General features: G+C 35.2%; 1 protein-coding gene across 2 annotated transcripts in view; it reads right to left on the reverse strand.

Moving 5' to 3' along the window:
• Znf385d (zinc finger protein 385D) overlaps positions 1-24,903 on the reverse strand; it is an 843,102-nt gene that overhangs the window by 619,722 nt on the left and 198,477 nt on the right. For both annotated transcript variants that reach the window (XM_058586568.1, XM_058586567.1), the window contains exon 2: positions 16,575-16,793. In XM_058586568.1, the coding sequence (XP_058442551.1) occupies positions 16,575-16,793 (219 nt within the window). The remainder of the gene's footprint in view (positions 1-16,574; positions 16,794-24,903) is intronic.

A 24,903-nucleotide genomic window follows, 5' to 3' on the forward strand; every position in this document is an offset into this window, starting at 1 on the left:
TGATTGAATAATAATGATTGTCAACCTCTGTTTACTTTTGGGGTAAAAAAATCTCCACAAAATAAATTGTCTGAATAACACACTAGATTGCAAAACAGACTGAAATAGTACACTTCAGTGATAATGTCATAAAAATAAAGCAAGGAAATCTGTAATCTCACATGTTTGGAATTTCTTCTAAATAATGAAGCATATTTGTAAAGTGTTTTGCTTCATTTTGTTTTTGCTGGAAACTATTTTGGTTTTCACTATTAACCAATGATATAACACAGAAATAACAGGTAAGTTCTTTAAATGAGAGACAGCATTTTGGTAATAAAAAGCTACATACTGTTGTTAGTGATGGTAATACTGAACTAAAGTTATAGTACTAACTATGGCTACTGACATTCTATAAATACTTACAATGAGAGACCAAATAATTTAAGGTGTAGCGAAGGTGTTAAAATAAAAATTAAAAGAACTTTAAAAATAAACATCTGTTGATCTTGCCTGCCTAGACCCACACCATTCTTTCCTGGTAAGAGGACTTCAGTTTTCTTTAGAAAACCTCCCCTCCCCTATGCTGAGACTGGGTGGGGTCAAAGCCAGTTCTAGGGGTAGGCATGTCACTCACACCTGGCTTTCCAGCCATGGGGACTGGCCCATGATCCAAATCATTCCAGGTGAATGTAATTCTGAGGATTTTGCTGTAATAACCAAGAAAAAAAAAACATTCCCCTTTGCTGTCATTGGAGTTGCATAAATGGAATCCTAGAGTTCCTGGTGAGGACAGTGTCAATACAGAGGAAAGCCCTTGTGAGGAAAGGGGATTTGGCAACAGGATACTCGTGGTACTGAATATTTACCACAGAAGGGGTCTAATTCTACATACCACATGAGCCTTATTACAAAAGATTCTAAAGAATATCAATTCATTATATACACAATGCAGGAAACTAAGGCCTGAAGACTCTAAGTAATGTGTGTTAAACAGTGGATCTGGGACAGTATGATCACAGAGATCTGGACATTAAATATGCCTGGGTTTAAAGCCATACTCTGCTCCCTTAGCCCAACCCCAACTTTTCAGTAAATGAGCAAATAAATCCCCTTTTTAAGTCAGTTTTGTATTTTTGACACATGCAACTATAAAAGTTGTAATAAAATAAAACAAATAATACAAATACTGAGGTATTCAAAGATAAAAGATTTACAAAAAGTGTCGACTCTGTATTTTTTAATATTTTTTTTTAAGTTGTGTATAGACTCAATGCCTTTATTTGTTTTCATGTGGTGCTAGGATCGAACCCAGTGCCTCACACTTGCAAGGCCAGTGCTCTACCACTGAGCCACAACTCCAGCCCCAGACTCTGTATTTTAATTGAAGTAAAACATGTTCAAAATATTGTTTATCTGGAGAATATAATTTTATTCATAAGCCACGTTTTTCTATGTAATTTTTCAAAAATTTATGCATAATTATTCATTAAAATGCTACAGTCCCAATGCTAGGATGCCTAATAAAATCAAATTAACTTAATTTTTAAAATTATATATTTTTATCAGTTTCCTTTCTAAGATAAGCTTAAATTGATGATAATAAAAATATACAACTGGAAGAAAACTAATAGCTGTATTAACTAATACAAATGTGCACAAAGCTTTTAATCAGAGTCTGGCATAAGATTTCTGAAAGGATTAAGATATGTTTACTCTTTTGTTGTGATATAACATGCAACTAAATACTAAGATTACCTACTAGTAAAGTACTCACCTATGATGTAAAACACATCCAGGAGGGGAAAAGATCCTTCAAAGGGGTAAATTTAAACACTAAATTTATAAAATGATAGCAGACGAGAAAATGTTTCCATGTTCATAAAATCAATTTTCTTGATACAATTTCAAAATAATTTGTAAAAGCAAATAACAAGTCAAATCCTTCTTGTGATAAAAACAAACCAGAGACTGCAATGTGATGCTTTGGGATGCACTTTCAAAAGCTACTGAAGGCTGAAGAGCCCTTTGTAAGTTTTAGAGAGTGGGTGAATTTTCCTGTTTGGCAAAGGATGTTGTACTCCTGTCCCATACAAGAGCTTAGTTAATGTTTGCAATCCTTTACATTTCTATAATTTTTATAAGGTATAATTTTCAGGCACCTCTGCTTGGCAATTATTTTCTCCCCTGTGAAAGACTGAGGTCTACTCTAGAACTATCTAGTCTAACCATTTCCCCAATCCTAAATTTGCCTTAGATTTCAGTGATATGTGAAGTTATTTGTTGTAATAACTTGGACAGAAATAATCTCTTCTGCTGGGCTCAATATCGGGGGAATGGAAACCTAGAGCTACTGGCAATATTTGCTTAAAAGCAGAAAAAGTAGACCAAGGGAATGGGGCTTTAGGAATAATGCTTCTGTGGCTGGTACTCAATAAATACTTCATTTCTATGATAATTGTTTTATGACTCTTTACTATAATAATGTAGTTTGATGATTATGGTTTATTGTTAGTATCCAATACAACCTTAAGAGTTTCATGAATAGAATTCCAATTGTGTAATATTTGTACAACACCCCAAATGTAGAACTGTATAATTCAAGGAAACTACCAAATTAGTATTTATGCTCTATAAACTTGTCTTTAGCCAAGTGTGATGTGTAGTCACATCCAGCTAAGCACAAATTTACCAGAATTGAGAAGACAGAGTCTAGAAACAGTGAAAAGTCTTACACTTGAGTAGATCCCTCTTCAGTGAGTTGTGTGACTTCAACTGCATCATACCACCATTTCTAAACACTAAACTGTATTGTTATAAGGACAGAATAATCTACTCAAGACCACCCAGCTTCCTGTACTGAAGTTATATAACATATTTTTTTTAAAAATTTCTTAGAAAACCCATGGAACTGTTGAAGTTTGAACTGACCACTATTTAAAGAGAATTTAAGTTTTTCAGAATCCTACTTGGTTTCACTTGTATAGTTTACCCATCAAGAATCTCTGTATATAGGTAAACAATGAAAACCAAGTACAATTTCAAGAGATATGCCTTTGAAAGTATAGGATTACTGGGTAAAACAGTAATAGGTACTCTACCGGACAATTTTATAAGTAAAATCTACATGGGGTAGTGACTATATATGGCTTGTCTGATCAATCTGTCTCACTTTATTTATAGAGTTCACCATTATTATTTGTCTCCCTCCAAAGGCATGTCATAAATTGGAAATAACAATAAAATTTTAGGAATTTATGGCTACTCCCCAACTTTTAGAAGTGTTAAATTGCTTCCTAAAGGAAAACAGATAAAAGTTTTAACTCAAGAAAGGAGATGACAAACTGTAGAGAACCCCAACCTACTTGCTACCCTCTACTCTTTGGTTTTGCTAAGATGGTTAGAAATGCAATGCAAAAATCTCAGGCCCTGCCCATACATGTCTAAATCAGAAACTGCATTCTAAATCCCCAGGTGATGTGTATGCATGTCAAGGTGAGAGGAAGACCCTGACCTATTTCTTTGACAATATGCTAAATTCTAAAAGTCTATCTCTATGTATGTTCATTTCTCAACCTTAATTTTTCTTCCAGCTGACTGTAGCATTTAATAAAGACTTGATACAATTATACCTAACACTTTTTTGAGAGTTAAATAGATGCAATAAATACATTACTTAAAATCTTATTTAATCTTAAAATTATTGCTGATGGTATTTATTACTAGGGCAGTAATTCTTAAACTTGAACACACAATAGAATTACTCTTAAGACATAGATTGCTTAGCATGTACCCAGAGTTTCTGATTTGATTAATTTGGGGTTGGCCTCATGTAGATGTTACCAGGTACTACTGATCAGAATCACCAATACTGAAATCCCCAATACAAGTGTCTGTCAATTCCACTATAAGAGTCCTCATCTCTGCATTTGGTTAGTTCTAGGGATTTTATTACTGAATTTCTGACTAAAAATAAAGCTGGAACCAGGATATCTGCTGGCTAACCTGATCTTAAAACCTACTTTAAATGGATTGTTGATGATGCTACAAACCACTCTTAGTTGATGCTATATCACTGAACCAAACCCAGGTGAGAAGGTATAGCTTTCTTGTCTCCAATCATGTCAAGTACCAGACCAGAACAGAGGTTTCTCAACTCAACTACATAGGGCTTTAACACGCAGGGAACCAGGGCAATATTTGTACCCTCCTTTCCACAAAAAGGAAACTAAGGAAGCTAGCAGGTGCATCCCAAACTTTCTTCATCTGATCACTTTATTTTTCACAAACTTCCTAGACAAAGTAGAATTGTCTTGGAGTCAAAATTAGGTCTAAGCCAAAAGTTCCTTTATGATTTGATGTTTGGGGGAAACATTTTGGCGTATCTCACAGTACTGGGACTTAACGTCTCACTTCCAACCTTCTCCTTTACCTGCCTCCCTTCTTTCAAGTTTTAACACTTCCCCAAAATCACATAGAATAAGAAAATTTCTGGCACACTCATAATAATAAGCAACTCAGGAATATTTCAAATTATTTCATCCTCCTTGAATTTTATAAATTCTTTAACTGTTGATTCCTAACAAAGCTATTTCTCCATAGGAAAAAATTTTCATCTTCCACTGATATAAAAGAAGTATGGTTTCTTTAGTTTATGAAATTTGATAATAACTGAATCTAAAAAATTGATGTTAATTGAAAACTCATGATAACTGACTCTCAAAAAATGATAGTACATAAGACGTGGTGGTAAAGATTTTTTTCTTACTTTTCTTTTTTTTTTTTCTATTTTGGTACCAGAGCACCTAACCACTGAGTCACATCCCAGCCCTTCTAAAATTTTCTTTCTTTATTTGAGACAGGGACTCACTAAGTTGCTTAGGTGCTTAGGACTTCATTAAGTTGTTGAGGACCTTGCTAAATTACTGAGGCTGGGTGGTAAGTTTTTATATTAAGTCCAAAGTAGTCATTAAACAGTGTAAGGTAGAAAAAGCATCACCGGAAAGTTGATTTCTTTTTGTGATGATAATGACAACATTATTGATATTTTCATTAAAAAAATTCAGAACCAGGCACATAAAATATGAGGTCTCCACTTATTTTTACCCATTTCAGAAATAAAAATTAAAATAATTTTCAATACTTATGCTAGTGAGAGTATTTTATGTTACTAAGATTCTTCTGGAACCCAAAAGCTATCTTAAGGAAATTATATTTAAGAAGGCAAGGGAAATATTTTATGAGAATGGGAATAAAAATATGATACCATGAATTACAAACACTGAGACAAATGCATTAATATAGGTAAATTAAATTTTTGTTTAGTAAATGAAACATGACTGACAAGATTATAATCACAATTTACTATGTACAGACTAAATAATTTAAATAATAAATAATTATTTTGTCGCAATTTGATAAAATTGTGATTTTTTTTTGTATTGGAAGAATTACATGTTAAAATTAGAATACCTAAGTCTAATATTCAAATCTCTTCGAATTTTAAATATTCAAATCTCCTTATTTGATATTTTGATAGAAAACAATAAGTAACAGCAGTTTTTCAATTTTGTTCAAGTAAAATACACCTAGTTGCTAATATTTTTCATTTAGCATCTCTCTTACATTTAGTAATAAGTAAATTAGAAGGAAAGATAGCAATATTCAAAAGCTGTACCGAGATACCCCAGCATAAAAATCAATTCATCACATATGGCAGATGAATGATACGAAAGTAAAAAACCCTGTCCTAGCAACAATCCCAGATACCAAGATACCCAAACAGGTATCAACTTCAGCACATATGTGAGTGGATAGGATCTGAGCAAAAGACTGGGCAGAATACCAGGCAATGATATTTTATATTTGATGTTTGCACAATGAGCATTTGATGAGGTTAAAAATATAAATGTACCTCTGCAAAACAATTCATTACCATATGAAGACATCTTCAACAGGTAGAAATGTCAAAGAAACAAGAAAATCACAAAACATGAATGAAGAAATCAGTCTGGGATAAACTACCCCCTACAACTTAGACACTCTTTTATAAAAAAGTTCCAACACTTGCTGTTCAGAATGTCAAGCAAAACCAAATGTGACAATGGATATAACCTGCTTGTCTCTGCACAGATAGATCATCTGCTCCCGAGATTGCCCATAATGCTCAGATCTTGTTCACAATCACCAGACTGAGATCTAGAGGGCAGCTACTTGGCTTCATGACTAGTGGATCAATGAAATTCCCTAAAACATAGCTGGAAATATAACAAGAAGAAAACATTTTGATTAGTCTCATGGGCTGGCAATTAGTCTTTCCCCAGTACCTATCAGAACAAGATGGCTGAGGTATGTAAACTGGGTTATGGCCCTCTCATTCCTCCTTCTTGTCCTTTACCCCTAATTGATTTTCTGTTTCTCCTAACTAAACATCACTACAGAATCCCATTTTTAAAAAGGAACATGGAATGTATATCCAGGGAATTCAAACTTTTAAAAATATGCCAGGACGATTCTGAATCAGACAACTAAACAAATGTTTCAATCTAATTTTGCTTTTCCTGTTTCACTGACACAATTTCTCAATGGTAAACTGTCATGTAACAGTTTCAAGAGTGCTAGCTAATAGAGACCATCATCTTTCTTGATCTGTTTGGAAAAAGTCTGCAGCACCTATTTGTCAAACCCTTCCTTCTCTCTCTCTCTCTCTCTCTCTCTCTCTCTCTCTCTCTCTCTCTCTCTCTCTCTCTCTCTCTCTTTTGCTTTTGTTTTTTTTTTTTGTTTTTGGCTTCTGAACCCTGGAGTGAGGCAAGGTGTTCTCCAGGCCTGAGAACTGAAGCAACATCATGAGCATCGATGTGGACTCTAGAGCCAACTGGCCAGGCCTCAGGATCTGGCTCTACCTCTCCCTCCCTAGGGAACCTAGAACAGATTACTTTACCTCTATCTGAATTTACTGGTCTACAGAATAGATGTTAAAAATCATACCTATATTCTAAAATTATACCTATTTTAAAAACACAATTACATAAAATTAGATTACAAAGTAAATGCATCACAAACATTACTTATTTATATTTCTGACACCTTCACTATTTCCTTAGGAGATCCTTTCTCTTATTCCTGTGAGACAAGAATTAAAATTTAAGGACCTCTCCCATTTTCTTTATTCTTTTGGCTATTTTATAATTTCCTCAGTTGTCCATCTTCTGCCAGCAAGGACAAAACCCGGGCCACAATTTCTATTGCAAACAGTAAGTACTGATTTTGCATTAAGGAAAGTAAATATTCTTATATTAATTTTCTTTTTATTTGAAGCCATAGCCTTTTAATCTCTTACTCATTGATCAGTTCACACATTCTCTGTGTTTCAATACTTCTATTAAGTTACTGAAATAAAATTTTCAAATAAAATCACGTTTTCTCTCAGCTAGATTATGGAACTTAAATTTATATACATGCATTGTCTTCTCAGGACCAGTAAATTTATTTTTAATTTTTTTAAAAAATTTACTTATCTATTCTAATTAAGTATATACAACAGCAGAATGTATTTTGATTCATTGTACACAATTGCAGCACTTTTCATTTCTCTGGTTGAGGCATCACACCATATGTGCAGTCATACATGTACCTAGGGTAATGGTGTCCATCTCATCCCACCATCTTTCCTGTCCCCATAACCCCCTCCCCTTTGGCCAATCACAGTTCTTCCTTTTTTTCCATGCCACCACTCTCCATCATGGATCAGCGTCCACTTATCAGAGAAAACATTCAAGGGCCAGCAAATTTTAAATAAGTAGTATACTTATACTCATTTATGACTTTGATTTTAACACTTCCCCTGACATAAGTATGTAGTGCATATGCAGTCTACGCTTGTCTGTCTGCTGTGTGGAGAACATCAACCTCAGCTGGGTAGAACACTGGTGCCCATGTCAGTGCCCTAAGAAGGACTTGCAAATCCTACAGAAACAGTCAGCAGGCAAAGTCACACTGCTTAAGGTTCCATAGATGAGACAGAAGACATAAACACAGCATCATAAAGCCGAAATATAAACATTGATGATGGGCCTGTTTCCTCTATTCTGTTTTATCCTTGACCCCAGCAAGACATGATCTTTCTGAACCTTCTGGCTCACAACCCCCAGATTCATCAGCTCTTGACTTTCCCCTGTTTAGGCTGGGCAGATGAGCTTTGTCCCAGGTTCTAACTGCAAAGCAGCATAAGTTATATTCACCTCAATCTTTCTCAAACAATGAACACCACTGTTAAGGCTACTTCAGAGTAATCTCAGAGAGTTTCTCAAGTTTTGTTGGAACTCTAAGTTATAAGGTCCTTTTATCCCATCTCTATGGTGTCTTTATTTGTGTGTACATTCAGAGTTTTACCTCATTTCCTTCTCATTTCCATTATGCCTTCCAGAAATTTGTCATTAAATTTTACTTTTCCCAAGTAGACAGTGCTGCTGTCAATTTATTTGCTTTTATTCACAAATTTCTTGTCATACTACAGCAATTTTAAAAGCTGAGAGAATGAATTTATGTGTTTGGGTTGCTATTTTCAAAAAATTACCATCAGATCTCTCTTTTGAAAACTTAATTAAAACATGTATGTATATGTGTATGTGTGTGTGTGTGCGTATGTGTGTGTGTGTGTGTATGTAATGAACTGAATCTGTGGTTTCATCTTAAAAACACACACACACCAGTGCTTAGCGTTTCTGAGAAACATAAAAAAGATGATGACTAAGAGGAAGCATGATATGATGGCATGGAGTGAAGGAAACTGGAAGCTTGTTTAAACTGGCATGGGCTCCAAATGGAAAATAACTTTTTCAGGGCATAAATCACGAAAGGGATATTCAATACATGAAAGAATCCCATCTGTATCACTACTAGCTCTGCTATCTATAGAAAATTACTTTTAGATGAAACGTACAGAGAGAATCAACATGTGAAAGATTATACTTTCAAACACAAAATAATGGAAAATGGATTATTATCCTGAGAGTGGTGGTAGAGAAACACTAGGATTGAAGATGTTGCCGTAGGATGCTGTCAGTGCTTGAAAGAGGACAATGGTGAAGAAGTCAGTGCTACATAGATTTCAAGTTCAGACACACAGGAAACCTCATTTCATACTCTGTTTATCCCATTACTATATTAAGCTCCCAATTCCTACAGTTCTTCAAACTTCCTTAAAACACATACACTTCCACACATACACACAGAAACACAAATGAAAATCTTTACTATCCCAAATAAATTCAATCCTCAAGCTAAATGGCATGCATTTATCCCACTGTTTTTCTCTTAAACTTTCCCTTAATGTTCATGTCATCTAACTCTACATGAACAATGGTCATGAAGATCCAGAGTACACCTCATCCAGTAGCCAACTGGATGGTCACCAGCCAGATGTCAACTTCTGACTTCAAAAACCACTGTTCTAGTAAAATGGATTTCTCAGGGACAGAGATAGGACAGATAAACAGTACTCTGTGTTGGAAATTCAACAATTTCAATGAAATTCGTACTAAGCTCAGGTGAACCAAGCCGCCATTGACTTGACCTCCATCCTTCATGGAACAATCATTATGTTTTATCTTCAAGGAGAAAAAAAATTTAGTAACCAAACCCCAAACTTAGCCAGAAATTTGAACACAATGAAAATGGCATCCATCATCTTCTTCTACATCTTTATTCCTCAATGATAAAAATGTAGTTCATCCAATGAACACACAATGTCTTATTACATAATTTTGGGTAATTTAATACCAGTGTTTTTCAGTGCCTCTCCTTGACTGAACCTTCCAGAGATATAAATGGTAAAAGGAAATATGAGCAAATTGATATTCCCTATTATCACACTGCAATACATCAAATACTAATATGGATGAGGGTCCATTAAGAAAGCAGTTGTCATTACTGAATAAAATTGCCCCAAAAGAGATGGCTATGAATCTACAACTTTTCTGAAAAGTTCTAATTTGACTACTGACATTCTATAAAAGAACAAACAGCCCTTGAAGGTAGAAAGTTGAGACAAATTTGAATATAAATGATGAATTTATGCTACAAAATTGAAGCCTGAAATAGTCGAAAATTCCATGAAGCTATTTTATCTCATTAACTACCCCTGTTGCTAAAGGAAGGAAACCATATAAATTGAAAAATCTCCTGACACTTTAAACATCAACAGGGGCAATCAATAGAAAGATAAAAAAAGAAGAGAGATCAGCGAGAACTAGAAACTAAAATTTTACGTAGCTTTTCTGCTAAATGAAAGAAAATTTAATGTTCAGAGGTAGATAAAGGTGGCAGCACTCTGGATTGATGTGCTACAAAACAATGAGTATCAAAAAGACTCTAGAATACTGGAAGATAAAATTGAATTATTTGGTAGCAGTTTCAGCCCAATAAAAATAGAAAACTAGGCTTAATAAAACAACTCAAATATGACAAAGATTGCGGGAATAAAATAAAACTGCCACTAGAGGTCAACTTGTTACTCAATTCTTCAACAAGCATTAGCAACAGCTTAACCGTAGTGGGCACATAAAGCTGAGTTAAATTAGTTGGTCACAGAGGTTGTCAACTTCCTGAACGTTGTACCCTTCGTGGTATGTACTACACATGTTCTTATTAAACGAGAATCATTTTGTTCTAAATTTTCTAATTTCTGTTTTTTGATCAAATTCCTTATAATATTGTAATACTTGATTTTTTGCTTCATTGTAAAGTTTTTCCATTACAGAATATGTCATTGTTAGAAAATAAAATTTTAAAAAATGTGAGTAAAATATTGACATTTAGCCAGAAACCCCAATTCCACTATTAACTTTCAATGATAATCATAAAATATGAATCATAAAGGGTATTCATCTGTAAACAATATTGTATCATAATGCATGTAAAACTGTACACATGCTACTGTGTACTTATATGTATTTGCATACTTGGTGAACTATGACAAAAAGTTTCCAAGTAGTTAACCTTTTAGGATTCTTGGTAATTTTCAGTTCAATTCTGGACATTTGTGTGATGCCTAGGTTGGGCTACATTATTTTTATTATCAGAAAAAAACAATCATCATTTGTGAAACTCATCAGCATCAAAAATAAAAAATCAAAAGCCTTTTTCCAAAGAGAAACTTAACAAGCCATCTGTATTGTCATTTCTTAGAGCTATAGTTTCCATGAGAGGAAGAAACATGAATCTCTAGAATATCATAAAGTTCCCCTGTTTAAATGACTTTCAATGACAGCATTTCCTTTTGTCACTTTATCTCACTCCACTTTGGAAAAGTGTGCCCACATAAAAAGGTGCACGTAGGAAAAGAGAAAATATACAGCAATGATTAATTGCAAAAGACCTATTTATACAAAATATTTTAGCAGTAGATTTAAAGGAAACATCAGCTTTGTTGTAATAATGGAAATTAAATGATTTTTTTAAAAATAAAAAAAACTCATAAAAAGTTTGAATTTCTAAACATGAAAATAACAAAAGAAAATACCCAGATATACAGTATAATTCTGTTGAAAACAAAATAGAAGTCCACCAGGGAAGCTATTATGTAGACATAGGTAATTTTGGGGACAACAGCACACTGGCACATCTCTTACTCTCTTGGATCCTTGGTTATATAATTTGTAAAACAGAAGTTGTAACTCCTACTTTGCACGATCATTGGTTAGGATTCAATAGATGATGCATATAAGGTACCCAGAACAATGCATACTAGTTCCATTTTCATTCCTTTTGCATTTTTGTTGATAACTCATAAATCACAAGCATCAGACAGAAAATAAGTACAGAGGATCAGTATTCAATTTTGTTGCTTTTGTACCATGAAACATATTGTGGCTGTTACTTATTAGGATTCGAAATGCATTTGGTGGTGTCTTAGGTGAACTGCTGACAAAGAGAGGCTGGGATGATTCTGTCTGCAATGGGAGGAATGGAGAACATCATCTGTAAGGCTGGAGGAAAGGAGGGGGGGGGCTGAACCCTGAAGGAACTGCAACAAGGCCTCAGCCAATCAGATACAAGAGTGGCCAGAGATGCCCACCCACTTTTGAAGGGAGGGACTAGGCCTTCATACTCCAGCATGGACCGGTTGCTGGATACAGGCTGCTTAGAGAGGGTATGGCTTAGAAGAAGGAATGCACATCAGCTGAGGTTAATGCTTGAGATTGGGGGGGGGGGGGTGGACCAATTTCCCCACTCAGTAGGAGGGAGGCTGGGGTCTCAGAAGGCAGTCAGAGATGAACATGTGCTCCACCGAACTTTATTTTAGCAACTAGTGCATCAGTGCCAGAAAGTGAAGCCTTACATTGTGAGAACAACAGCCCCCTAATTAATCTGTACAGATCAGATAGTGCTTCTACTGTGATCTCCAGAAGACTGCTTTCTCTAATAGTTGAGATGATATATGAAATGCCATATTTTCTCAGAAATACAGAAACCATATTTTAGACATGACAGTGCCCTCTTATTCTTTTTTTTTTTTGTACTGTGTATTAAGGTATGCCTATAATTACAGACCATTCTATAATCATTTAAGATACAAATCATATTTTTCCCACTTATACAATCCTGAGAGCTTGTCCATTTATTTCATTTGTACCCCCTTACAAACACACAGATATATATAAAAGTTGGATGAATTTAGGTGAAAATATCCAGTGTCCAAAATCTAATTTGAGATAAGGATTTTCTGAAGATGGAAGAACTTCACAGTGACCATTTCTGCAAGTGTGCATGTTCAAGGAGAAGAATAAAACAATTCCCATATCTAAATATCCTAAATGGATGATTCTTAATATTAAAAATGTCGAAGATCCAATGTTATGAACCATGCATATGTAAAAGAGTATATAATAGGCATTCAAGTTTTATACTTTCCCTCCCATCAGGCCCACAAAGACACATATTTATCATGGATGATGGAATGTATATACAGGTAATTATATGCTTCTATGTAAAGTACTAACTCACTTGTGAGACTGAAGGGTATGTAAGTCTTAACTGTACTTAAAGGTGAGGGCCCTCTTTGACATACCACATATTTAATAAGGAGTGTTTTTTGAAGGAATAGAAAGTTTAGAGGAGGGTAGAAGATACAGGTTACCACTCATGATATGCCCCAAAGGGAATCTTTTAGAAAAGTGAAACCACTTGTGTTTTTTCTCTGGGTCAAAAGTCACCCCAAGCAGATAAGCAGTCTTATCCTCTGTTGTATGATGTTTAAATTAAAACCTCCAGGAAGGTCTGACACAACCATAGAACCTAATGTGGCGATGCTGGGGAAATAAAGGGTCAGGAGAGTTTTTATTAAAACACAGATAGTTCAGTGCTAAAAAGAAATGAGTTATCAAGTCTTGAGAACACATGGAGTAAACTTAAATGCACCTTCATAAGGGAAAGAGGCCAATCTGAAAAAAAATAATATACTTACGATTCCAACTATATGTCATTCTGCAAAAAGCAAAATAGGAGACAGCGAAAGGACTTGTTGTTGTCAGTTAAGAGTAAGGATTGAAGAGATGAAGCACAGAGGATTTTTAGGGCAATGAAAGACTTAGAATGATCACGTGATGGTAGAGAAGTGTCATAAAATATTTGTCCAAAACCACAGAATGCACAACACCAAGGGGGAACCCCAGCATTAAATATGATGGGCTTTGGGTAATAATGTCAATGTAAGTCCATCAACCGCAATGAATGTACCACTGTGGTGTGGAATGTTGATCATGGAGGAGGCTGTGTGCAGAGGCGGCAGGATGTATATGGGAATTCCTTGTTCTTTATGCTCAGTTTTGCTGTGAACTGAAAGCTCTCTGAACAATAATGTATGAAAGAAGAAGGGTGTTCTGCTCTATGTCAAGCCCTTGTCTGATGGTCATGTAACAGCACCAGCTCCCCATGCAAGACATACTGAGGGAGCAGATGAGATGCAAAGTGATGAGCAGGCTGACCAGAAGCCAGGTTAGATAAGGAACACACAGCAAAAGATTCTAGGGAGACATCTTTATCTGTATTTCTACTGATGACATCTGGCAGTATTTTAGAAACCTTTATCTTATTCAATATTAGGGTTTGAAAAGAATTTGGTTTATCTGATATACTAACATAGCCTTTCTTCCAACCCTTAAGAAACTGGCTAAACTTTGGTATTGTGATTTCATCTCAGTTTCCACCATACATTGCAGTTCTTTTCTTAGAAGATCCTGGCACCGAACGTCACTGACACTTGAGCTATTGTGAACTCTTGGCAATGCTCTCCTCAACATCAACCTCATCTCATGACCCAGGGTCCCTGAAAATTTAAAATTAGCTACTAAAATTACCATGGCATTTTCTGTATACTTCAAGTATTGTAGCTCCTTGTAGATTCCTGCACAGAGACTGCAAACACCACACCAAATGCCCTTGACATAGCAAATTAAGATCCAGTTCACCATACCTACTCAGATACTGTGACTGACACTGTTGGCTTCAGAATCTCTAATTTTTCATTTATCCTAAAGACTTGGCCCCGATTCTGTCATTTTTGGCTCTCTCAGACCCATGTCTACCCTTTATAATTTCAGGCCAAATAATTATAACTTAACCTAAGGACTCCCATTAATCACAGTTATTTTTAGTGATTTTTTAACAACATATTTAATATATGTTAATTTAACATGTTTTAATGTATTTAAAAGTGGCTTGGAAAAATAACAAATAGAAAAAGTAGTGATAAATATTGAGTACGATCAAAAACATTTTGGGGAATATAATTTTAATTTTTCATTTATCCTAAAGACTTGGCCCCGATTCTCCTTTATGTTCTCCTGAAACAATTTCTCTTTGAACAAAGACACAGTTTCCACAGAATATTAATTTTGAGATACTGTAGAAGTACAGATACTGAAATGAATAAGAAAAGGGTTTGATTGCCAGTTTGAACACTTAATAGCTTTGTGACCTTAAGAATATTATTCAATCAATGTTAGCCTTAATTCCCACATCTATAAAAGGAATATAACGACCATATCTTTCTGTAAGTAAAAATTGAATATGAAAATGTACATACAGCCTTTAGTTCAATGCTAGCCCATAATAAAGACATTGACATGATTATTTTAAAATATCCAATTTGAAGAAATTCATTCCTAGTATTTCAGTTTGACAATTGTTGGCCACTATAAGTTTTCCTTGGAACTAGCTCTGGTTTGAGTTGCTAAACCGGGCATATCTTTGTTCTGGCTTCATTCTACAATATCATGTTACTTCTCCGAAGGATGTTTGTGACATCAAGACAGGTGAATTAAAATGCCAAAGCTCACACCATCAGCACCAGCAACCCAAACTTCAACACACACAAAAAAAACTTTAATCATGTGATTTAAGGTGGTTTCACCAAGAAGTTAATAATAAGCAAAATATTTTTCTTAGGAAGCTCAAAGTAGAGACTGTGAAATACTGATTTTTAATCATGACTTAAGTACCTTTGTTTTCAAGGTTCATATCACACTTAGAAAATTGAATAGTTCTCAAGTACTTTCTGGTGACAACTTTTGTTCTTACATATCTTTGACAAATAACATTCATGAATTGAATGCCATACATTTCAAATCCTTTACATTATTCTTGCTCATTCACAAACACACACACAGTCACACACACACACACACACACGTGTGCATGCACGTACAGTGCAGTGCAAGGTAGAAGGAATTTCAATTTAAAACATGTTGTTTTTCTTATGTTGATAGTCTTAAAACAAATTACAAAATTACATATCTTCATAACGTCAAAAATCAGAATAGATTGAAATTCGGCTTCATTTCAAGAAGCCAGCAAAATTTAGTTAAAATGTTATACTTACCAGACATGAAACATGACCAGATTATAATACTGCAACCCTTTGTGGTTGCTATGCCTTTAGCTTTCCAAAGTCCCCTCTGACAAGTCCATCCACCTCTCCCCACCTCTCTGAATTTCCTAATAAGCTTCCATTTGTTCCCAAAAGAGTTTTGCGCTATTTTTAAAACCTCCTTTCTCCTAAGCAACACCTACTTTACTCTAAAGTGATCAAACAAACCATAAATTTTTACAAGCAAAGACAAACAATCTGTCCCATGCTAACACACCACAGTTTCTTAAACACCTATTTGAAAAGAGATATTTTACTTCAAATCAATTGCAATCTTAACAACTGAATTCCCCATTCCCACAAAACAACAACAACAAAAAAACATCAAAAACCCACTGCTGTATATACACCATGAAAGGTATCTATTTCCATATCTAACAGGTGAACATCAAGAAACTATAAAATCAACTTTATAAAGTTATCAAAAATTTCCTGGTGGTCACAACCCTAATACAGTTACGTATACACAGCAGACAATGCTTCTCCTCTCCCAAAGAGAAATGACATATGTTTACATGTTGTGCTGACAAAGCTTTTATATAATGTTTCTTTCTGGTATAAAAAATACAAAAGGGATGAATCTACTCTTTTATCTTCACATCTTTTATCACACAAAAAACTTAAGTTGGTGACGTAAAATTGAGAACGTATCTTTAGAAAATCTTACCATTGTCGTTTTTCAGCATCCCATTGCTGAGTTGCTTCAATCTCTTCTGATGTGATTTGCCATTGTAGTGGATTTGTGCTTGAGCGGCGGAATTCAGCTGAATGTTACACACGTTGCACAAAGTGAAGTTGGTATGTTTCTTTTCTCTTTCTGATTTTTCTTCAAAGTCATCAGGTATGAACTCAGTCTCACTTTCCCCATCTTGTGCACATGTGAAATCTGGAAGTGGCAAGACAGTAATAATAAGCAAGCAGAAAAAAAGATGTCTGTATTCCTTTGTATTTATTAAGTCAAGCAGCAAATCAGTATCACTCTAGGGATTCAAGAATTTAAAATTTCCACTTCCTCCCATTTTAATTGGTTGCATTAAAAAATCCAAAAAGCAGACTGTTTTCTTCATAGAATTCAAGAGGCAATGTTCCCTATTTTTTTTTCTAGACTGAATACTAGACTGTCTAGGTATCTAGTACCCATTATCTCATTTAATCATTGTAAAAATGGAAGAGGCTCCCTAGTTTTCTCTATTTCATAGTTGAGGAAACTACGTTTTCAAGAAGTTAAGTAGTTTTTCTAAGATCACATAGTTAGTAAGTGGTATAGTTAGAATAAACATGCAATTCAATCTCTAAATCCCCAGTTCTCAATCATTACATTCTCCTGCATGTATTAATGCATTAGATATTTTCCTTTTGATTGAACTGAATAAAATTCCCAGATTTTCAAATACCTCACCAGTTAAATAAAGTAACTTACCTCTGTCTGGATACTTTCTACATTAAAACACAAAAGATCCCCTGAAAACCAAAGACAGCCTCAAAATCAGGGGGCAAAAAGAGTGACTGATCTATGGGTTGCACTAGAAAATATTATTAGTGGATAAACAGATGCTTTGTATACCCAAACCAAAGATAAACAGGAAATTCACAATTTCAGAATCTCTGGTCTTAAGATGTCAATAAAGAACTACTGAAAGGCATATTATTAATTTTAAAATCAATTATAATAAAAGCTCTTCTCCAAAACTTTTCTATGCTTCCCCTTAATAGGCCTCTGCAGAGCTCTTTAGATATGATTTCTGCATTCCAATTCTGTAAATTTCCAGGAGTAATGTGGAATGAGGCAGCATTCTATAATGAGGTGACACTGTTCCAGGACCTGGAGATAACCAACAAGCATAAGAAATATGGTCCCGGCTATCATGCAAACTCACTGATAAGGGTGGGAAAGGTAAGGACTCTAGTATCAGATAAATGAGATAACATAGGCCAAAATAATTCACTATTTGGCCAGTAAGATTTTGAAGAAAATCCAACTAGTAAACTACTATGAAAAACTCAATATGTAAATCTATTTAAATATATTGAAGGTATTCTCCAAGTTCCAAAAGGAGTAGAAAAAATTTAAGTATTTCATTCAGGAATTTTATAGACAAATTTATTTAAACTATGCTGTTCTTTTTTTTGTGTGTAAAAAGGAATTTTTATTTTTGTTACTTAAATAGCCCTATTAAAATACAATATACAATTTAACAGGTCATATTGAAAAGAAAATCCATATGCTTTACAAAATGATTATATGACTTCAGTTAAAGGAAAACATATACTGGCTTTTTGTATAAATAAAACAATTTAAGTATCTACTCAAGATTATATTAAGAATATTTCAAAGGTTTTTTTTGAGACAATTTATACTTTTAAATTCTAATCTCTAACATCATTCAGTAGTGAAAAAATTACTCAAATGATGATGTACCTAATCACTGCCAGTTTGTACAGCCATTAAAATAAGACTGGGAAAAAATTTTTACATGGCAAATTCTTTTGCGTGTAATAAAAATATAAAATACATATGCATATGACTATATAAAACAAAAGGCAGACATAGTTAAAATAGTAGGGCACAATTTGATTCCCAATGTTGAGATTAGAGTTGAGGATTATTCCTTTAGTATTTTTGTATTTCTAAAATTTCACGACGATGGTTAACTATAATTATCATGAAAAAACATATTTCAAAGAAATAAGCAAAACATAAAAATGCTGCTATCCTTTGGAATGAACAAGTTAGGTGTGTCTAAACTAGACCATGCTGCAGAGAAAATCACAGAAGCTGAGCCCTTGTGACACATCATTTTGCTAAACATATTATGTATGTTTGGAAGGAAACATTTTCTTCCTTGATTCCACATTTCTCCCTTGACTCACAAAAAAGAATGTCTGCCAACCATTTAGCAGGGGAAAACACCACAGAAAAAAATTTCCTTTCAAGGCTATGAGATTTATTTGCTTATCAAGAGAGTTTTTCAATACACAGGAGAAAGTAAAGACTATGTCACCAGATAGTGTCAACAATTAGTTTTGTTCTGGGGGGGCGGGAGGCAAGATAGAAAGTAAGATACGTTACCTGTGTGATATAGACACTACAGGGAAAAGGAAATCTCAAATAAATAAATTCCTGGTACTGGGTATGACATCATAAAACATCTATAGATTTTGCCCAAAAACATCTCAAATGGCGCACTGATATTAGAGACAGTATGCATAAGTGAGTTTTCTTCTCAGTCTGTGTCATGTTGAGATTATAGAATTTAAATTTGGCTCGTTTGCTTTCCCTTGAGAAAAATCTTCAGTGGTCATACATATATTTTAGGCAACTTGCCTTGCAATCCAAAATACTTTATCAATTTTTTTCCATATTTTCTCTACCTAATCCTCATTCACCAGAATCACTGGGACACTAGGAAGGTGCTTGACTTGACACAGTAATGTTGGTCTACACTATAGCATGTAATAGGTTCAAGGACAAGAGTTATGCTTGGGCTCCTCGAACCCCTAAGGTCAGAGGAGCTGCCTCAGGACCCAAAGAAAAAGAGACCCTAAATAAATGTAAAGAATTATTAAGAGGATTAATGAGGAGTCGCTCTGTGCCCGGAACCTGACCAGCTGAACAGCAGCTAGCCGCAGATGGGCAAAATTGAGCGCTTCAGAGTTCTGGCAGTGTAGAGAAGCAGAGTTTCAGATCTTGTGGAGATCTGTCACCGGTGTCTCCACAGGGCACCTGACGGAGGACTAAAATTTGGACTGAGTGGAGAAATAGCCCAGTTTCCTCCTCCTCACGAGACACCCTGGCTCAGAAACGGGCAGTCACCATCTTGGAAAATCTACCTCAGCAGCTTTGGGCAGATCGCATGGCAGTGAGATTGGCAACAGATCAGGTGTGTGACCCCCAGCCCCACCTCCACCAAGCTGAGATAACTCAAAAACTTTCTCCGTGGGCATGAAAATCAAAGCCCAGGGAAACTGCAAAGGCACCTATCTCCAACTCCCCCTCCCCCCAGCAGTGATAACCAAAACCTTTCTCACCAGCACTCGGTGGGCGTGGCTATCAGAGGGAGTAAGACAGAACAGGTTGTCTGTTTCCAACTCCCCCTTCTCCACAGCTGTGATGACTGGGTGACTACCAAAGAGAGTGCTCAGTTGATCAAGAGTTCAGGGTGGCCAGGGCGCCAAATGCCCAGAGTGAAACCAGAGCTGTGGAGAAGAGTCCCAGTAATTGGGGCCTGGCAAGCAGGAGAAGTGAGGGGGACAGAGGCCAGGAACAACCCAGAGACAGGGATTGGAGAGGCACCCAGCAGGGGAGAAAGAGCCACCCCACACGGATTGCTTCCTACATCCTGAGGGCAGAGAATCAACCTGGAATGCACAACACCACCTACTGGAGGAGAAGAAAACAGAATTATAGAGTGCATTTTATTTTCTTTCTTTCTTCTTCTTTTCTTTGTACTTTTCTTCCTCCTTCTCTTCCCTTCCCAACCTCCCAAGTGTTACTACTTCTACTACATATAATTTACTAAATGCAAATAGGCGAATGATTCTAGCTTTTTATAATCCTCCCAAGTACTTAGCTACCCCCCAATACTCCTGTCTATTCTCCTGTTAATAACCCCCTTCATTAGAGCTCTCCTCCAAAGTAGCTAAGATATATTAACCCCCATATCCTCACATCTTTCCCCCTAAACATAAAGTCCTACGACCAACCTTCAGTTCTCTATACGCCTTTATGTAGCTAATGAATTTACTTTAAATTACAACTGAACCCAACATCTCTAGACACTATCTCCCATCACAAAGGAAAGATCTCGGAACTATACAAAAGCAAAACAAATTTATAGGAGAAAATAATAACACAGCAGTCACACAGAGCTGGAAAGAAACGTGAGCATCATGAAAAAAAGGAACACAACAATGCAGGACAACTCAACAATAGAGGAGTTGGTAGCCACAGCAGAGAAAATGTCAGATAAATATTTCAAGATATACATTCTTCAGTTGATCTGGAGTCTCAAGGAAGACCTTATACAGCAAATGCAGGCAATGAAAGATGACTTTGACAATGAATTACATGAACAAATCCAAGAAGCAAAAGAGCAACTCTACAGGGAGATAGAGGTTATCCAAAAAAAACTCAAGCAGAAATCCTGAAAATGAAGGAAAGTATAAACCAAACTAAAAACTCAAATGAGAGTATCGCCAGCAGAGTAGACCAATTAGAAGTCAGAACATTAGACAATGAAGACAAAATGTATCATCTCAAAAAGAGTCTAATAGACTCAGAAAGGCTGATAAGAAACCACGAGCAGAACTTCCAAGAGATTTGGGATATCATAAAAAGACCAAACTTAAGAGTCACTGGGGTAGCGGAAGGTATACAGGTCCAAACCAAAATGAGCAATCTATTCAATGAAATAATTTTAGAAAACTTTCCAGACATGAAGAATGAAACAGAAATCCAATCCTAGAAGCCTATGGGACGCCAAATGTACAAAACCACAAGAGACCCACACCAAGATATATTATAATGAAAATGTCCAACATACAGAACAAGGAGAGAATTTTAAAAGCCACAAGAGAAAGGAAGCAGATTATATTTAAAGGTAAACCAATTAGGTTAATGGCTGATTTTTCAACACAGATGCTGAAAGCTAGATGATCCTGGAACAATGTATTTCAAACACTGAAAGATAATGGGTTCCAACCAAGAATCTTGAATCCAGAAAAATTAAGCTTCAGGTTTGACGATGAAATAAAAATCTTCCACGATTAACAAAATTTAAAAGAATTTGCAGATAGAAAACCAGCACTGCAAAGCAATCTGAGCAAAACATTACATGAAGAGGAAATGAAAAACAACAGTGAAAATCAACAGTGGGAGGTAGCACAGTAAAGGGAAAAACTAAGCAAAGAGTAAAAACAAATCAAGTTTAATAACAAAAATAAAAAAACATGGCTGGAAGTACAAACCATATCTCAATAGTAAACCTAAATGTTAATGGCTTAAACTCGCCAATCAAAAGACACAGGTTAGCAGACTGGATTAAAAAAAAAGATCCAACAATACGCTGCCTACAGGAGGCTCATCTGATAGGAAAAGACATACACAGACTGAAGGTGAAAGGCTGGGAAAAATCATACCATTCATATGGACCTCGGAAGCAAGCAGGGGTGGCTATACATATCAAATAAAATAGACTTCAAACCAAAGTTAATCAAAAGGGATAAAGGAGGACACTACATACAGCTAAAGGGAACCATTTACCAACAAGACATAACAATCATTAATATATATGCCCCAAACAATGGTGCAGCTATGTTCATCAAACAAACTCTTCTCAAGTTCAAGAGACAAATAGAGCACAACACAATAATCATGGGTGACTTTAACACACTTCTCTCAACCACTGGACAGATCTTCCAAACAAAAGTTGAATAAAGAAACTATAGAACTCAATAACACAATTAATAACTTAGACTTAATTGACATATATAGAATATATCAACCAACATCACACAGATACACTTTTTTCTCAGCAGCACATGGATCTTTCTCAAAAATGGACCATATATTATGCCATAGGGCAACTCTTAGCAAATATAATTGAGTACAGACCCACACCAAGACATATTATAATGAAATGCATTTTATCGGATCATAATGGAATAAAATTGGAAATCAACGATAAAATAAGGAAGAAAAATTCCTGCATCACTTGGAGAATGAACAATATGCTACTGAATTAACAAAGGGTTACAGAAGTCATCAAGGAGGAAATTAAAAAATTCCTAGATATAAATGAAAACACAGACACAACATATTGAAATCTATGGGACACTATGAAAGCAGTACTAAGAGGAAAATTCATTGCATGGAGTTTATTCCTCAAAAAAAGAAAAAACCAACAAATAAATGATCTCACACTACATCTCAAAGCCCTAGAAAAAGAAGAGTAAATCAGCAGTAAATGCAGTAGAAGGCAAGAAATAATTAAAATCAGAGCTGAAATCAATGAAATCAAAATAAAAGAAATAATTTAAGAAATTGACAAAACTTTGAAAAAATAAATAAGATTGACAGACCTTTAGCCAAGCTAATGAAGAGAGGAAGAGAGAGAACCCAAATTACTAGCATAGGAGATGAAAAAGGCAATATCACAACAGACACCACAGAAATACAGAAGATAATTAGAAATTATTTTGAAACCTTATACTTCAATAAAATAGAAGACAGTGAAGGCATCAATAAATTTCTTAAGTCATATTATCTGCCCAGATTGAGTCAGGAGGATATATACAACTTAAACAGACCAATTTCAAGTGAGGAAATAGAAGAAGCCATCAAAAGACTACCAACCAAGAAAAGCTCAGGACCAGACAGGTATACAGCAGAGTTTTACAAGACTTTTAAAGAAGAACTAATAACAATACTCTTCAATCTATTTCAGGAAATAGAAAAAGAGGGAGTACTTCTAAATTCATTCCACGAGGCCAACATCACCCTGATTCCAAAACCAGACAAAGACACTTCAAAGAAAGAAAACTTCAGACTAATATCTCTAATGAATATAGATGCAAAAATCCTCAATAAAATTCTGGCAAATCAGATACAAAATCATATAAAAAAGATCAAGTGGGATTCATCCCCCGGATGCAAGGCTGGTTCAATATACGGAAATCAATTAATGTAATTCACCACATCAATAGACTTAAAGATAAGAACCATATGATCATCTGGATAGATGCAGAAAAGGCATTCAAAAAAATACAAAACACTAGAAAAACTAGGGATAACAGGAACTTACCTCAACATTGTAAAAGCTATCTACGTTAAGCCTCAGGCCAGCATCATTCTAGACAGAGAAAAATGGAAGGCATTCCCTCTAAATTCTGGACAGGGATGCCCTCTCTCACCAATTCTATTTAACATAGTTCTGGAAGCACTAGCCAGAGCAATTAGACGAAAGAAATTAAAGGTATAACTATAGGAAAAGAAGAACTTAAACTAGCACTATTTGCGGATGACATGGTCCTATAACTAGAAGACCCAAAAGGTTCTACCAAGAAACTTCTAGAACTAGTAAATGAATTCAGCAGAGTGGCAAAATATAAAATCAACACCCATAAATCAAAGGCATTCCTGTATATCAGTGACAAATCCTCTGATATGGAAATGAGGAAAACTACCCCATTCACGATATCCTAAAAAAAAAATTAGGAATAAACTTAACAAAAGAAGTGAAAGATCCTTACAATGAAAACTACAGAAACCTAAGGAGAGAAATAGAAGAAGACCTTAGAAGATGGAAAGATATACTTGCTCATGGATAGGCAGAATATTATTAAAATGGCCATATTACCAAAAGCACTTTACAGATTCAATGCAATTCTGATCAAAATTCCAACGGCATTCCTCACAGAAATAGAAAAGGCAATTACGAAATTCATCTGGAAAAATAAGAGACCCAGAATAGCTAAAGCAATTATAAGCAAAAAGAGTGAAACAGGTGGCATAGCTATACCATGTCTTAAACTATACTACAGAGCAATAGTAACAAAAAAAAGCATGGTATTGGCACCAAAACAGGCTGGTAGACAATGGTACAGAATAGAGGACACATAGACCAACCCACAAAATTACAACTATCTTATATTGGACAAAGGTGCTAAAAGCATGCAATGGAGGAAGGATAGCATCTTCAACAAATGGTGCTGGGAAAACTGGAAATCCATATGCAACAAAATGAAATTGAATCCCTTTCTCTCACCATGCACAAAAGTTAACTCAAAATGGATCAAGGAGCTAGAAATCAAACCAGAGACTCTGCGTCTAATAGAAGAATAAGTTGGCCCTAATCTCCATCACGTAGGGTCAGGCCCCAAATTCCTTAATAAGACACCTATAGCATAAGAGTTAAAACCAATAATCAACAAATGGGACAAATTCAAACTAAAAAGTTTTTTTTCTCAGCAAGAGAAATAATGTGTGAGGTAAATAG

This window comes from Marmota monax, unplaced genomic scaffold (assembly GCF_021218885.2).
Source record: "Marmota monax isolate L192 unplaced genomic scaffold, Marmota_monax_Labrador192_F-V1.1 WCK01_AAM20220418_F8-fsc00152, whole genome shotgun sequence".
NCBI lineage: Eukaryota > Metazoa > Chordata > Mammalia > Rodentia > Sciuridae > Marmota > Marmota monax.